This window comes from Oryza sativa, chromosome 5 (genome assembly GCF_034140825.1).
Source record: "Oryza sativa Japonica Group chromosome 5, ASM3414082v1".
NCBI classification, from domain to species: Eukaryota; Viridiplantae; Streptophyta; class Magnoliopsida; order Poales; family Poaceae; genus Oryza; species Oryza sativa.
In genome coordinates this window covers 28987571-29004418 of record NC_089039.1, presented here as the reverse complement: position 1 = coordinate 29004418, position 16848 = coordinate 28987571, and the positions used below count along the sequence as shown (strand labels likewise).

The following is a 16848-nucleotide window of genomic DNA, read 5'->3' as shown; positions in this document are numbered from 1 at the left end:
ATTGGGCCATTTTCTCCTAATCTATTTAGCCTTGAAAACCAAGTATAGTAGCCAAAAAAGGTTTAAAACATTTTCCTTTTCTCTTCACTTGCTTATTGGCGCGTCAGAATTGAGATGCAGCAGTAGTAGCAGCACAAGAGATTGGAAGATTATGAATTTTCCGAGCAAGATGACCTTGCACAGCTACATGTTCATTCCAAATGAATGAAATGATCACGGTTCGTTTCAAGATCAGAGTCATCTAGCTAGCTAGCGTGCAACACAGCACAGCAGATGCATACAGTTCGATCAATCCGGGAGCGTGCGACCGTACAAAATGTTCCCCAAAAAAACGGTGCAGCTTCCCTTCTCCCCAACGCTAATGCTACACTAGTTAATCGCCTATAGCTAGTTGTAGTGGTAGAGGCTAGCTCGCTCCGGCCACACCGAGAACGCCGTCGCCGTCGCCGCCGGTGGGACGACGTTGAGCCGCCAGGCGAGATACGCCGCGTCCGCGACCTCGCCGCCGCCGCCGCCGCCGCCGACGACGTACGGTGACGTCTCCTCGCCGCACGTCGTCACGGCGGGCGCCGCCTTGGCCGCGGTCGACCCGCGTCCACGCTGCGCGGTGATGAAGCCGCATCCGGCGGCGCCGTCGGCCGTCGTCGTCGTCGCCGCCGCGCGCCGCTCCTCCTTCTTGTACCTGATCCCGCACGCGTTGCACAGCGACTGCAGAGAAACGTACGACGGCGGCAATGTCAGCGACACGACGTACGTCGGCGAAACCGCGAAGTGAACTGCAGAGATAGAGAACAGCGACGGCGAGAGCGAGCGTCGCCGGCGACGAACCTTGGGTCCGCGAGGGCCGTTCCTCCAGAGCGGCGTGGACGCGGTGCCGCAGTTGGCGCAGCGGCGGTCGAGGAGCGCGTCGTGCCCGGCGCCGGCGGCGCACTTGGCGGCGCCGGTGGCCGGCCTCCCCTGCTGGCCACAATAGTACGACTCGGCAGTCGCGTCCCAGGACACGGTCGCCGCTGACAGCGACGGATAATGCGCCGGCACGGGCGCCCCATGGTTTGCCGCTGGCGCCGCCGCCGCGACGGGCTCGGCGCGGCGAGACGACGGCGTGCCGAGCGAGAGCGTGCAGTCGACGGAGCCGGTGGAGGACGACGAAGGCGAGGAAGGAGAGGTGGTGACGGTGCTGTGGTCGTCGTAGGCCGCGGACTCCTCCACCGTCGACGGCGGCCAACACTGCCCATTGGACATCGGGAAGAAGAGCGAGAAGGTGGAGGAAGCCATGTCGCCGGGGCTACCAGCTGCAGCGACGTCCTGATGATGGCCGGCGCCGCCGCTGTAGTAATGGTGAAGCATGGCTCCTATCAACTGATGAACTGAACTGGCTATTCACAACACTCTACCAGTTGGACTAGAAGAGCAGCTAGCATAGGTTATATAGGATATGGCTGAGATAATCTGAGGCGATCCCGCCCGTAATTTTTCACCCTATCATATCAAACGTTTAAACACATATATAAAGTATTAAATATAGGCTAAAAACATCTATTACACATATAACGACTAAATTTACGAGACAAAATTTTTAATCCTAATTACTCCATGATTTAATAATTTATGAGTAACAGATTAATTAGACTTAATAAATTTGTTTCGTGGTTTATTAATCAATTCTGTAATTAATTTTTTATTAGTATCTGAACATAATATCCGATATCCAATGCACTGTAACACGTTAAAATTTCAAGCTCCTGAATCAAAACACCTCCTGAGATTGCAACGAGATGCTGGTTAAGCTAGGCTATGATGATGGAACGAATATAGGGGTGGAAAGGGCGTGTGTGCACGAGAACAGATGCGAAGGCATGCAAAGGGGTGGAGTACAGCGAGTAGCCAATGAGTGAGCGGCTGGTGCGAAGCGCTGTGTGTGACAGGGCGGCAGGTTCAGGCTGAGGCTCGACTAGATGGACTGACTGGTCGAGGCAGACCGCTGCGATATCACCCCGTCTCTGCCATCTGCGACGCCGCACTTATCCCGGAGCTCTACTATAGCTAGCGCACACCATCCACGCCCGAAGACACGGAGAAAGAGAGAGACGTAGGAGTGTACTCGTACTACAACGTACGGAGTACAAGTAGGGAGGGTCCGTTTTTGACTTTCTATCAGTCGAGCTATATGAAAATGATAATCGATAAAAAAATATATGAAAATAAAAACGGAAATAGTTTTACTGTTTTACCGTTCGTTTCCGTATTTACCGTATTCTTGTGAAAATTACAGTTTCTTATAATATGGTAATTATCGTATTTCTAAATATGTTGATATTTATAGGGCATGTCTCTACTTGACCCATAGTAGATTGAGGGTGCATTTAGTTCACGCCAAAATTAAAAGTTTGGTTGAAATTGGAACGATGTGATGGAAAAGTTGAAAATTTATATGTATAGGAAAGTTTTGATGTAATGGAAAAATTGGAAGAGTAGTATTCCATAGAGATAGAGAGAGGATTTACAAAACCGTGCTGATATATCATGGTTATGATGTGCAATAACCTTTTTTAATTTTTGAAACCAGGGTATAACTCGCGGTAACGGTCAAACCGTGGTGTGACGGTAACCCTATCCCAAACGATTTGGTAAGTCCTGGACATATGTACTTCCTCTGTTGTATAAAAATCAACTTAGTATCAAATATGATATATTCTAATACTATATAAACCTGGATATGTTTTTATATTAATAAAATGTTTCACATTCACTAGTAGGTTATTTTTTTTATGAGATGAAAATAGTAGATATTCATATATTTTTTTGTATGAGTAGTAGATACTCAGAGCACCCGTAATGGTAAAATAAGGTGCTCTCTATAAAACATGTACATGTCGGTAATAGACAATATTAATAGTAAACCACCTTAATAGTATATCTATATGGGTATCTATAGCTCTCTAATCTATTGTCTCGTTTTTCTCTATAAACTATCTACAGATTAGTAGCTAGCTTTGCTCTCTCTTTTCATTTAATCTCTTCCAAGTAGAAAAATATGCTGATATATATCTCTTATAAAGAGCCTATAGATAACTATCGTGGGTGCCCTCAGAGAAGCGAATCAAATGACGAATGGATGCAGGCAAGGGGATGAGGAAGATGCCCCGGCCCCGAGTGGGTTGGTGACCGGGGTCCTTCCTTGGAACAGGCGTCGAAATCGAGCGAGCAGGCGCGTCATATATGGCAATGACGACCCCCGACTAGTGACTGTTCCGCGCCTTCTACGTCATGCTAACATGACCGGAGATCCAGCGTCGCAGGGGGAACTAGCCGCAGCGTCGCAGGCTCGCTGCCGCTCTGCCTCGCACTGGCATGCAGCGGCGCAAACCCATCACCCATCAACAACACACCACACCATCGACAACGACGACGACGACGACGACGCGTCCGGTCAAAAGCCGCGGCATGTGACCCGCGGAACAGTCTCCGATATCAGCAGCAGCTATTGCCCCGCCTCCCCTCCTCCACTTGTGATGAGCGAGTATAGGGAAGGAATACTTGTATTGCCTCGCGGATCACGAGGCGCTCGCGGCACCGGATTGTTGCTGCTGCCGCTGCCCCTGCCGCGCCACCGGAAAGACGTACGTATCCGCTGGCGTCGCGTCGAGGCGCGTGCAACGTGATTGATCCATCGCGCGCCACCACCAGCAGCAGCATGCATGAGAATATTACTCGTCCCGTGTACCACCACGCAGTCCGTAGACTCCGTACCACCAGTACGTTCGTGTTCGTGTACCGGCATCGCAACAGATTTACTCCTTGCCGCTGCTGCTAGTCCAGTAACGTCACGGGACCGGGGGGTACACGCTGATTTCGTGCGTGGCGCGCGGGCGCGGGCACGGGGCTGGATGTCCCTGGTCCCCTGCGCCTCCGGCCGCCGGCTTTGGGAAACTTTTGCTTGCGTCGCGCCAGTGGGAAAACGAGCAGCAGTGTCACGTCTCGCCGTGAAAGAAAGAAAAAACACGTAGCGGGGGGTACAGCTCGTGATGCACCCACACGCTGCTGTACCTTGTTAACGCGCACGCCGCTCCATGATACTACTACTGCCCCCTCTCTGTTTCTGCTTAACCGAACCTGTACGTAGCACATTCCACCCGCTGTACGAATGCACAGTTTCGTTTCGAAAGGGAGGAAGAGATCACAGGCTAATCTCGTGACATATGCTGCCTTCAATTTTTTAGTCGTCCACCGTTTGCCTTTCGGGTTATAAGACTACAATTTGAATTTTAAAATATAATTTTAAAGTTGATTTTAAAATTTCATCCTAGTTTATTAAGTTTTTTATTGATCCAAATTGTACAAAACCACAGTGATTTTATCAAGTCACGTAACCGAATATTATGGTTCTAAAATTTTACAAAACTACCCTATTATCCGTTTTACTTGCCACGTGCTAAAATCACTATGATTTTGTGCAACTCGGATTATAATATTCTATCCGTCTTAAAATATAAATGATTTTGGGTGAATGTGATATATCCAAGTACAATGAATCTAGACAGACTACCTATCCAGATTTATTGTATTAGAATGTGTCATATCCAGCTAAAATCCTTTATATTTTGGGATGGAGATAGTAGTCAGGATTTTAAGATACTAAATGTAGTTTATTTATCTAACATTTAATTTTAAATTGCTAAGGAAAGCCATCTTTTATTCCCTTGAAGGCATCAGGAGGACTTTCGTAGCCGTATGATTGTGTTTGCTCGAAGGCTGCCCCAAAACTCAGAGCAGCATCAAAGGAAGAAAAAGATCAAAGGAGCAAAACGAGAGCTACAAGCTCAAGGATTAGCGCGAAGCAGGGGGGTGAAAACCAAAAGGCCATCTGAGACAGAACAGAAGGCTAGCTAGTGCAGCAGAATTGCTCAGCCTTCGCTGCAGCAGCAGAAGAGAACTGTGCATTTCGAATGTCCAGTCCAAAGTGCGCACCGGTCGGTCCAAGACCCCTCTCTCTCTCTCTCACACACACACACACATCCACACACAAAATTTCTCTCTCTTGCTCTCTGCTTTTCATGGACATCGACCGGTTTCCCTTTTGGAATAACACGAATCTCCAGGCATCGAATCGGTGGCCATGAATAATCATGCATTTGTATGGTATGCGTGCACCAATGCAACTATGCAATGAGATAGGAGTAGCGGGCGGCCAGATGATCAACGGATACCCATCGAATCGATTGATCTTTCTCCTTCTTCCGATCTCCTCGAGTCAAAGAACGAGCCGGAAAGGGGCATATAGCTCAGGTTCACGAGGAAAAGCAGGCCCGGGCCACGGATTAGCTAGCTTGGATACGGATGCGGTGGTGCATGGGAGCTCACGCAATCTTTTTCATGGCGTTCAAGGGTTCGTCTAATCGTCTGTCTTGATCAAAGCTCTTTGATTTGTGCACTGGATTCCGACACTTCAAATGGAAAGAATAGCATGTGTCGGAGAAGATCAGTGCTTCCTGCCTTCCTCCCCTCCCTGAGGTCTGTTTTAGATGAACACATGGACTCTAGTCTCTAGTGCTATCCGAGTCTTCAAAAAAAAATTATACTACTTTTGGATTATATCTTTGTATGACAAACTTTAATTTTAGAGTAAACTTCACAAAACCACATATACTTTGATTAAACTATCACAAAACTAAAAATTAAAGATATTATATCACAAAATTATAGATTTAACGCTAACGTTATTACAGAACTACATATTTTAAAACTTTCTTCAAAATTAAACGTTAACATGGACTTTTCATAGAATAAGTAGTACAGGAGTAATAATTGAAACCAATATCATGCAAAACTAATTTGAATACCCCCATCTGTTCCCGAATACATTCAAGACAATGATTTCAATGCACGGGAGGTCAAGCATTTTCAGCCAATCAATTGTGTAAGAGGGGTATACATGCAATTCAAAGCTCAAAATTTAGGGTACGTTCATTTTATTATCACTTTCGATCCTAGTAAATTTTGGTAGGGTAACAAACTAAACATTACCTTACCAATATCATTTTACTAAATTTTAGTAGTTTCAAAACTTGGTTCTCACAAAAACACTACCAAATTTTAGAAAGGCATCAAACTACATCCAACACTATCAAAATTTGACAACGTCAAAACTTATAAAAATTAAAGCATTGCTAAAATTTGGTAATGTTGAAATTGACAACAAAGTAAACAAACACTTAATCAATAAGATGACTGGAAGAGAATCTTTTTTCTCTTATTCCTAATTTATGCATACCAATATTTATGAGTGAGGGAGTATGTACCTATTGGTATAGTTTGTACTGCAAATTAAATGTACTTATATCTTGGTTAACAGTTGATTAAATTCATAAAGTATGAAATTTCCAATTCAAATGCCTTACACAAAAAAAGAAAGTTCAAAGAATAGCGTAGTATAAAGTCAAGACTCTAGGGTGGTGTTTAGTTGGAGGGACTAAAGTGGGGCTAAACTTTAGTCCCTCTCACAAAAACATAAGTCCCTACCATAGGGACTTGTACTTTTGTGAGAGGGACTAAATTTAGTCTCTAGTTCCCAAACACCCCCTAGGAGTCATGAACCGCAAGTTGTAATTAATGATTATGCTATCTATTCCTAAAATGTGATGGTGAAAAAACCGGTGAAAATAAAATTATAAATGTACTATACTCCAGTAGGAGAGAATGCAACATTATCAAGCCCAACCTCTAGTCCGCACTAGACAAACTTGAAACTCACATGGATGTGCACGTGTGATCACAAAACATTCAGCTAAACCATCAATTGATTAAGTACGAGCAGTAGATTAGCGTAGTACAACTGCGAGCACATTGTTTACAATGCATCAGAGGACAATTATCAATTGGTTGTTCCAAGGAGATCGTCGTTCAAAAGGCTGTCGCCTAAAAAGGCCTCGAGATTGCTTTAAGAATGGTTTTATGCGGTAAGCACGAGAGATATACAGGGAGAGCATCTTTTGAGATAGTTAGAGGTACGCAGTTTGCAGTTACCTCTTTGTACCCTACCTCATGTATTGCTGCTATTTGCTAGGGTATACAACGACATTCACCCATGCAAATTCTGTACTCCTCTTGTTTCTGTCTACCTCACCCGCAGGAATTCTCCTGGTTCCTTATATACTCCCTCCGTCCCAAAATACTCATCTCTTCCAAAACATAAGCATTTTGTTTATAAAACTCTTATAAATATAAGCATTTATAGGATTTAAAATCTGCACCACAATATACATTTATAAGACAATACTTGCTCTAAGAGATAGAGAGAGGAGAGAAGAAAATTGTAGCCAACCTTATAACTAATCTATTACTGTATATTTAGATTTAAGATGAGCTAATATTAGTAATTGAGCTCTACCATTATCCTTACTCTTAGAACAAGTTTAATAGTATATCTAACTACTAGCTCCAATTCATTTATAGCCAATCTAATGTGAGCGTATCCTATGCACACAGGCCCTCACGTGTACACACCGTGTACACCAACTAAAAATTATCACAAAAAATTCTAGGAAAATTCATACATATACTTTCAATAGTATTACATCTACGTGCAAAGTCGCATCTTCAAATTCATTTTACATAGAGAATAACAAAAAAGATAAAATTCTGACAAAATTGTAACCTTAAAACTGTCAGATTTTTTGTTTTTTTTTGTTACGGCTAAAATATAATGAATTTGACGTTAAGATTTTAACCCTAGGTGTAATACAATTGAAAGTATGTGTATGATTTTTTCTAGATTTTTTGGTGACATTTTTTAGTTGGTGTGCACGTGTGTACACGTGAGGGCCTGTGTGCATAGGATATGTTGCCCAATCTAATAGCTCATTCATCTATAGTCAATTTAATAGCTCATTCATACAATAGTTACCTATAAGCATATACACATCATTAATATATGTTCCCACCTCTCATACACACACAACGTATTGGAATCCGTGCTACATTTGGCTACAAATCTGTAGCCCGCTTTACTTCTCTTTCTTCTCTTCTCTCCTCCACGTGTACTTACAGCTGACTTGTAGCATGCTATTTATACTCGTTCTACACCATTAATATATGATCCCACATCTCATACACACATAATGTATTGGAGTCTGTGCTGCAGCTGGCTACAAATCTGTAGCCCGCTTTCCTTCTCTCTTCTTTCTTCTCTTCTCCACATATGCTTACAGCTTAACTTATAGCTTGCTATTGTACTCGCTCTTAGAGCAAGTTTAATAATATAGCCCACTACTACCTCCAATTCATCTATAGCCGATCTAATAGACAATTAATACAATAGTTGCTTACTATACTATTTATATATGGTCGCACCTGTCATGCACACATTGCGTCTTTAAGTCCGTGCTGCAGCCTGCAGCTGGTTACAGATCTGTAGCCCGCTGCTCTTCTCTCTCGTCTTTTATCTTATTAAAATATATTTGCAGCTGGCTAATAATCTTCTATTGTACCTGGTCTTAGAGGGATAACCATGATATACTTAGCACTTGCATCTCTTTGACGAAAATCCTGGCAGGCACAGAGGATCCCAGTGAGCTCTGCAAATCATCTTGAGAACTGAGACATGCTGATTCTCCCTTTCCTTGACCCTTGGTGGTGTCCGAGTGACCGATGTTTTCTGCATGCCAGCCAAGCGGCATTAGAACAGGTACAATAACCAGCAATAGTACCGCCATCTCAGCAAAACTGAGAAGAAGAGAGGTGATATGAACGGGCGACTATTTTATCGCCAACTCTACGTGAGCTCAAAGTGAAAAGCCTGCAAGATAGGAATTTTCAACTTTTAAAAATGGTCATGGGTCCACACGCAGTGACATGAATGCTATAAAAGATGCTTGTCAGTTGGGTCCCACAGGAAAAAAAATGTTTCTTGAGAGCTGTGATGTACTGAATAATTTGCTCAATATATTAACTGTTAGCTGATATGGACATGGATATCGACCGGCGATACTATTGAACCTGCTCTTACTGCCCCACACGCAGTAGCGATTTATCCACCAGTCATCCCACACCCAACCTCCTTCGCCACGTCAACATCATCTCCTAGGTGGCCAGAAGGCATTGGCCCACGTAGGCAGTACCCCACCCTAACAGTAATCGACTAGTACGTGCCAAAGGGAAGAGTACACACTACACAAGCCGTAGGTCCAGTACTCTTGTTGTATAGGAGTTCTACGTACTGGAGCAGAACTCTTGCTGTATAGGAGTACTGTACGTACGTAGAGTGTAGGGAAGCTCAACGTCCGAGGTAGCTCAGCTGTCGTGGTTTTTCATGCGAGAGTAGGTATAGAGAACCATAGATACGGTTGAGCTGGAGTAGTAAGGTCAGTAGGCCCTATATATGTTCTACTGGGTGGGGACCACCGTCAGTGTCTGCACATTCCCATTTGTTAAAATGCTGCTGCCCTGCCACCAACTTTGACCAAGAGCAGGTACCCAGGTGAACAAATTTGATCCAAAAATCTGTCCCACAAGGCCACAAGGCCGGAACATATCATGGCCTACCAGATAATACAGCCTGGCCCATGCAGGATTTGAGATGCGCCCGGCACCAACGTGCAAATCCAGCCCAAACAAAATAACGGCCCACCAATTCTTACCAACTTGGGAGGCAGCTGGCTGCTCGGCCAGTCGGCCGCATCTATCACGGGCACCAGCGAACTACTGCGGCGACATGCACCCGTGCGGCAGATTCGATGAATCGCCGGTGCAACTTGGCCGGAGTAAGCCAGAGACGAGCTTTGGCCGTGGCCCGTGCTGTGCCGGCTAATGCCGGCCGGCCGGCCGGCCTTGGACGTTGCTCTAGTGTACTCTTGCAGCGCATCAGCAAATTGTTGGCATATCCCAATCAAGACTCTGCTAGATTGCTACCCGTACTGACAACAAACTCGTGTTATCTCTAACTCGACCAGCAAATTGCAGATTGTAATGTACTCCCTCCGTTTCATTATAAGTGCAACCATAAGTTTCTGCGTCCAACTTTGATCGTTCGTCTTATTTGAAATTTTTTTATAATTAGTATTTTCGTTGTTATGAGATGATAAAACATGAATACTACTTTACTCGTGACTTATGCTTTTAATTTTTTTAAAAAAATTTCAAATAAGACGGATGATCAAAGTTAGACGCGGAAAACCATGGTTACACTTACAATAGGATGGAGGTAGTAATAGACTACTGAAAATTCAGCGAGGGCGTTGCAATAATACGATGGTGGATTGGATGTGCGGCTGGTGTCTCATTCAATAATGTTCAGAAGGGGGAAGAGACAGACACTTACAGCGCAGGCGAATCGGGCCGATTTGGCAGGACGCAGCAGCCCGTGAACGCGAGAGACGAACAGCCACCAATCCTCTGCACGCATGTCTCAGGAGCCAACAAAAGCTAGGACACCTCCTCCTCTGTTGCCTGCCTGATGTGTTAATCCACTCAAGTCCAAACAATTCAGGTACAGAAGAAAACTTATGTAAGTTGAATGCAGATATGTTTATTGGTACGTAACTGCTGCTATTTTATGGGTGCTAGTAGTAGTTACTACTCATAGTTTAAGGGTTTGTTGCAACTGGTACAACTAACGCAGAGGACACAGCAGATTGGCTGTGATCTTACGATGACCATGTCAGCTCGAGTCCAGCTTTGGAAGGACTTGCTATAGATGTTAACGGTTTTGGCCTTGAATGGAAAAATGTGGCAGAAAGAAGTATTCATACCTTCCATCCCAAGCTGCTGACAGTAAGCTTGCTTAACAGCTCCTGTCCGGTGACGACTATCTTGGCCATATACATAATGGCGAAAACCTGAAGCATGACAATGTTACAAATGTTGTTTCCGTGTAAGCTAAATGCCACATTATCACATATGCAAGCTGCTAAGGCATTAAGCCTGTGTAAGTTTAATGGATCCATCCAATGTTAATCCATGGACAGTGGCATGTAGTGGCGCACGCTGCAGGAATTGCATGCTAGCAAACAATGCAACACGATGCAGGAGTGGCAAGCTAGCCAATAACGCAACATGTGTTTTTGGTGTATGCAGGGATATTTTTTTTCTGCAGATGACCTGCCACATTCGGCAGCCACGAACACGCACGTACGCATCCACTTACTTGTGAGAGTTGAAGACGGCAAATGAGTGGTGCTGATGCGTGCCAGCACGCGCGGCCGGGTGGTTGCATGGATGAATGGATGATTGATTGGAGATTGGAGATTTAGCAGGGCGACGTGGATGGTACATACTAGAGAGGAGAGGTTGGTGGCTTTGTTTATGTTTGGGTGTAATGGCGTTGGGCAACTTGGGATGGGGGGGGCCCTTCTCCCTAGTCCGGTAGCGGCAGTTGGTCCGGCCACTCCTTCCCGTGACAAATCCCTGCGAGCATGTGAACGGCAATTGGTTAGCCATACAGTAGGAAACCAGTGATCCTGATGAAAACCCGAACTCTAATAAGCTTATAAATGCACATTACATTGTATGCTGAAAATCAGAAAATGGTCATGCCAAGTGTACCTTCCACTTGCCAAGAGGGATATGTTGGATCTTCTTAGCATGCTTCCCACATCCCATGACTCTTGGGGCCAGCCAGCCATCCATTCAAGTGTCTGCCCGCAATAATAAAAATTGAGGTTGCGCGCAATGACGAACATGTAAAGCCACTCAAGAAGCAAAATTGTTCTATAAATTCTGTTAAAATAATATGGTTAAGAAAATTCCTCACAAAAAATATGGTTAAGAAAATTGTAAAAGAAAGTTACAACATAGTACATAGTATTACCTGCATTTGGGAGTTCCTGCGTGTAAAGGGCATGATTGGATTCAAAGCGAGGTCTATCATGAGGTGGATACCTGAACAGTAGTAGTTGTATTAATGAGACTCACGGGTTATTTCCTAGAGAAGAAGCATGCATGAAAAAAGACCCACATATAGGTAAATTCTCATGACTGGGAGTCTGGGACAAAATTGTGACAAGAATAGCCTGACAATGGTAAACAAACTGGTATATAAAGCATGTTGTCAGTTTAATCACCTGGCTGCCTTATCATGCCCTACCCAAAGAATAAACTAGTGGCAAATGATTCCATGTAGGCACAAAGACATGCCACTTCCCTACCCCGTGAACCGTTAGTACATAAGTACAGATAAGCTGTCTTGTCTAGTTTTTCTGAACTATGGCAAGTGGGCAGGGCCAAGCCTTGAGGAATGAGGGCGTGTGATTACTCCAACCGATTCTCACAAAAAGAACACCATAAAGGAAACCACAAGGGATAAAACTGTGATGGTGATGCACAAAAGCACAAACTACAAGTATACACCTTTAATTCTCCGTGCAGCTGCAAGAATGCAATTCATGCTTCTCAAGCATGCACGTGAGTTGGGGTCCCAAAGAAAAGCCCTCCTTTTATTCCGATTTCTCTGCTCCAGCCTTGAGGAAGCAAAGATGACAATGGAGGTCTCTATTTAAACCCCCTCTTTCCCTCCTCAAAGCCACAAACTCTATCCCTCTCCCTCACCCACCTATCTTCCTTCCAAACACGTACATACACTGTTCTCTCAGAACAAGAGAGATACAAAGTTACAAAAGCAAAGATGGGGCTTGGGATTAAAGGTCTCACCTTCCTGCTTCTCCTTGTCTTGCTTGTTCTGTGTTCCAATGTCAGTTTATCTGACGCAAGAAGTGGCAAGCACTGGAGGCAAAACAGAGCATCCTCCAGCACTCTGCTGCGAAGAAAAGGGAAAGGAAAGACCAACAATTCCCACAAGCAATATGGCAAAGGGAATCAGGATCCATACCAGCCAAGCCCGAGTACAAGCCCGAATGTGCCCGTCAACCCGAGCGAAAGACCTGTCCAGGGCAAAGGACATCCGGCTCCAACAATGCCACCACCAAGCAGTGGAAGTGGTCATACATTGCCATCTCCGCCACCGCCGCTGCCTCCATTGCTGCCGCCACCACAGCCACCAGCAGCCCAATCACAGAACACAGTCTTCAATGTGGTTGATTTTGGGGCCCGTGGAGATGGAGTTACAGATGATACGCAGGTAACTGCCGCACTGCTTCTCAAAGTGTTCTGCTTTCAACTTAAAAAATTGTGCCACCTGCATCATTCATTCTGGGTTAAGAGTTCCTCATTTGTTTTTTAAAACATTAGGATATGCTTCAGTTTCTATTGTCAGTTACAATCAGCTAGCCATTCTTTAGGCTCAAGTGCAGAATGTATAATTCAGACTGCAATACCTGATAGCATGCTGCGTTTCCTGGAACTTCAAAGAAAGTTCTAAGTCCATTGGGATTGCTTCTCAATTGTGAAGAATTCATTCTTATAGCATAAGAATATGTTTATTTTGCCTTGGTAATACATTTCACATTAACATGCTGCAGTGATAAGATGGCCGAAATTCTATTTTAAAAAATTAAAAAGAGCTTAACAGGAACTTTGAAGCGTACCGGCCTTTGAAAATATTACACTATGTGTTACTCAGAGTAGGAATCTTGCATGAAAAACTGTATATGACACAACAAGCTTGATTTGAATTTTATGTTTATATTATTCTTTTCTCACATGATTGGGTGCAACCCTGAAAAGAAACATGTCTTTACAAATCCTACTCGATATTGCATTGATTTGGGGTTAAATTATTAAAAATTGGTATCATATAGATGAATGGTTGACAAGAGTACAAATTTCTGTGGTATCTGTTGGATTTCTTTACTGTACCAGAAATGTCATGGGCTAACAAATGCAATTTTCTGATTATCACAGAATACAACTATCCTTGAATTTAGTATAGAACTATATTGATTCCCATTGTCAGTTCATGCTGTGTCCAATTGTTATTGAAAAGAATCAAGAAAATCAACACTGAATTCAATTACTCCACGTTATCAGTTGAAAAATTATCCTAAAATTCAACCAGTAGCATAAGAATGTATTTTCTAAAATAAGAAAGGCTTCCTTTCTCCTCCTGGGAGTTACGTGCTGCAAAGATGTTCTAGCGATGACTAAAAGAAATAGCAGACTGCTGACTACACTTTATCTGAGCATATACTTGGGTTCATATTCAATCAGTGAAGTGTTCTTTCCAAACAAGGTTGAACTTAATTATCGTCTATGTATTCAGGCTTTTGAAGAAGCATGGGCAGCAGCATGCAAGGTGGAGGCATCTACAGTTCTTGTACCATCTGAACTTGAGTTTGTCGTTGGCCCAATCTCATTTTCTGGGCCTTACTGCAAACCAAACATTCTGTTCCAGGTAACTCTAATCCTTGTCCTAATGTGTATTCCGGCATATCATTGACAGGAATAAGTGTCTTCCGTTGCTTGAAATAAAACATATATACCAGAATACTTTATTCAACAAATGACATGGTTGTAGTATTTCACTCCTTACAATCTTGACCAATTCAATATATATATCAGTTTCAACTCAACTGAGATATTTACTTGGGAGTTTTCTGACTAAAAACTGCTGCTTTTTTTTTTTCATTTTGGCCCAATATTATTATAGTGCCTGCAGTGTTTAATAACCATATTATAACCACCATCAGGAACTGAGTGTATCTTTGTTTGTCGAAAGATGTGAGCTCAAAAGGAATGTTTCTATAGTGTACCCATCCAGATTTTAGAACAAATTGAAGAAGTAGAGATGCTGTTATTAAATATCGTGTTTCCATTTTGCAGCTAGATGGAACTATTTTAGCTCAAACCAGTACAAGAGTGTGGGGTTCTGGTTTGCTTCAATGGCTTGAATTCACAAAACTTAGTGGAATATCAATTCAAGGAAGTGGTGTCATAAATGGTAGGGGGCAAGAATGGTGGACCTATTCAGATCCAAATGACGACGACAATGATGATGTTGATGCTGTAAGGCCTGATCATCTATAACAATCACACTTATAGCAAGTCAAAAGTAGACAAATTTAATTGCTTACCTTGAATGCTTTCCAACAGTACAATGTGGAGCTGGAGAAGATGCCACAGATTAAACCTACAGTAAGCAAAATTTGGTTGCATTTGTATACTTGAACATATTGGTAACTGCCTACTGGAACAAATTAAAACAGTGGTTACATACATTGATGCAGGCATTGAGGTTTTATGGTAGTTCCAATGTCACAGTAACTGGTATCACCATTGTTAACAGCTCACAGTGCCATCTCAAGTTTGATAGCTGTCAAGGAGTAATGGTTCATGACCTGACCATCTCATCGCCTGAGAACAGTCCCAACACTGATGGAATACACCTGCAAAATTCCAAACAAGTCAGCATTCACCACTCTAACCTCGCTTGCGGTAATGCTCTCATTAACTCAATCAAAGCAGTAAGCCAGTATAGTTTCAAATGTGATATGTTAGATAGGAATATAGTGCTGCATTCTCGATTTATTTTTTTTCAAAAAAAAAGGTTTTGCCAAAATAAAGAAAGAAGGTGCTGATTGATTTGATGGCAATAGCTGCAAACTTTCGCCCCCACCAAATTTTGATGGCACTAACCAGAAACGACAAGCATTGGGCTTCATAATATTGACAAAATTCCATTCCAATTTGGCTCCATAAATCATTTCTTGATAATTTGGCATTGTTTGGTCAAGCTGTTACCAAATTTTGGCAAGGCTTGGTGGGGAGAAATCGGCATCAAACAGAAACATACAAAGTCTACCAATTAATTACTTTAGGTAACATATAGAATAAATAAACTACATGCCAATTGATCTGTTCAGTGCTCACTTGTAGAAACCGACAGGATTCAGGACTAAGGGAAAGCTAAAAACACTAGTACAAGTATCTGAAGTAATATTTGCTCTCTGTGATGCAGGCGATGATTGTGTTTCCATCCAGACAGGCTGCAGTGACATAAACATACATAATGTGAACTGTGGACCAGGGCATGGGATCAGCATTGGTGGTCTAGGAAGGTACAACACAAAAGCATGTGTATCCAATGTCACCGTAAGAGATGTCAACATGTTCAAAACAATGACTGGTGTCAGAATCAAAACTTGGCAGGTAAGCATAATCTGGTAGATGATGTGACTAGTCCAACAATGACCACCATATACACAGAGCTAAAAAACACTGACATTCCTATGCAGGGAGGTTCAGGGTTGGTTCAAGGCATAAGGTTCTCAAACATACAAGTGTCAGAAGTTCAAACACCTATCATAATAGACCAATTTTACTGTGACAGAACAACTTGCAGAAACCAAACATCAGCAGTGGCGGTTTTAGGTGTTCAGTACGAGAATATCAGGGGGACCTTCACAATCAAGCCTGCCCATTTTGCATGCAGTGATAGCTCGCCTTGTTCAGAGATCACTCTTACTGGAATACAGCTCAAACCCCTGATAGTGCCACAGTATCACCTGTACAACCCATTCTGCTGGCAAGCCTTTGGAGAGTTGTCCACCCCCACCATCCCTCCCATATCCTGCTTGCAGATCGGCAAACCATCTGGGAACAACGTGATGTCAGATTATGATCTATGTTGAAACTCTCTGAATGAGTGGAAATGCTGTGATCCAGGAAATACTATACTCCTGGTCCTCATTGGTTAGGGTGGTCGTCGTGATTCTTCCGACCCCCTTTCTGCACAATCATCGTGTGGTGTATATATATACAGTTTATGCAAGGATAGTATATGGTTATCAGGACATGTACCAGCTTCCCTCTTGAAGTGAAATGTAGGAATTTGATAATGTAAGGGATAGTGTTCATGCATTGTTCTAGATGCATCATGCATACATACGAGGTAGTACTAGTCACTCTGCTATCAATTTCGGTAATGAAATGGGACCATTCCTCTCTTTCTCAAAAAAAAAG

The 16848-nt window shown here is 43.2% G+C and overlaps 2 protein-coding genes and 1 long non-coding RNA gene across 4 annotated transcripts; 1 reads left to right on the top strand and 2 right to left on the bottom strand.

Annotated features, from left to right (window-relative positions):
• Positions 1–128: 128 nt before the first annotated feature.
• On the bottom strand, positions 129–1394 carry GATA15 (GATA transcription factor 15-like). Its single transcript, NM_001402640.1, has 2 exons — positions 829–1394; positions 129–708 (listed from the first exon to the last, which is right to left on the bottom strand). The coding sequence occupies exons 1-2, from the start codon at positions 1345–1347 to the stop codon at positions 388–390; spliced, it is 840 nt and encodes a 279-aa protein (NP_001389569.1). The 5' UTR covers positions 1348–1394; the 3' UTR covers positions 129–387.
• A 6683-nt stretch (positions 1395–8077) lies between these two features.
• On the bottom strand, positions 8078–12791 carry LOC107281149 (uncharacterized). 2 transcript variants are annotated; one of them, XR_003242429.2, is made up of 7 exons: positions 12643–12791; positions 11804–11874; positions 11539–11630; positions 11141–11400; positions 10746–10832; positions 10316–10447; positions 8078–8653 (listed from the first exon to the last, which is right to left on the bottom strand). It is a non-coding gene; the product is annotated as an uncharacterized lncRNA (long non-coding RNA). The 2 variants fall into 2 exon arrangements; XR_010741413.1 differs by having other exon boundaries at positions 8123–8794.
• Positions 12464–16729, top strand: LOC4339708 (polygalacturonase At1g48100). The gene is made up of 7 exons (XM_015785272.3): positions 12464–13069; positions 14150–14281; positions 14710–14892; positions 14980–15021; positions 15114–15321; positions 15845–16035; positions 16122–16729. The coding sequence occupies exons 1-7, from the start codon at positions 12617–12619 to the stop codon at positions 16515–16517; spliced, it is 1605 nt and encodes a 534-aa protein (XP_015640758.1). The 5' UTR covers positions 12464–12616; the 3' UTR covers positions 16518–16729.
• The last annotated feature ends 119 nt before the right edge of the window (positions 16730–16848 follow it).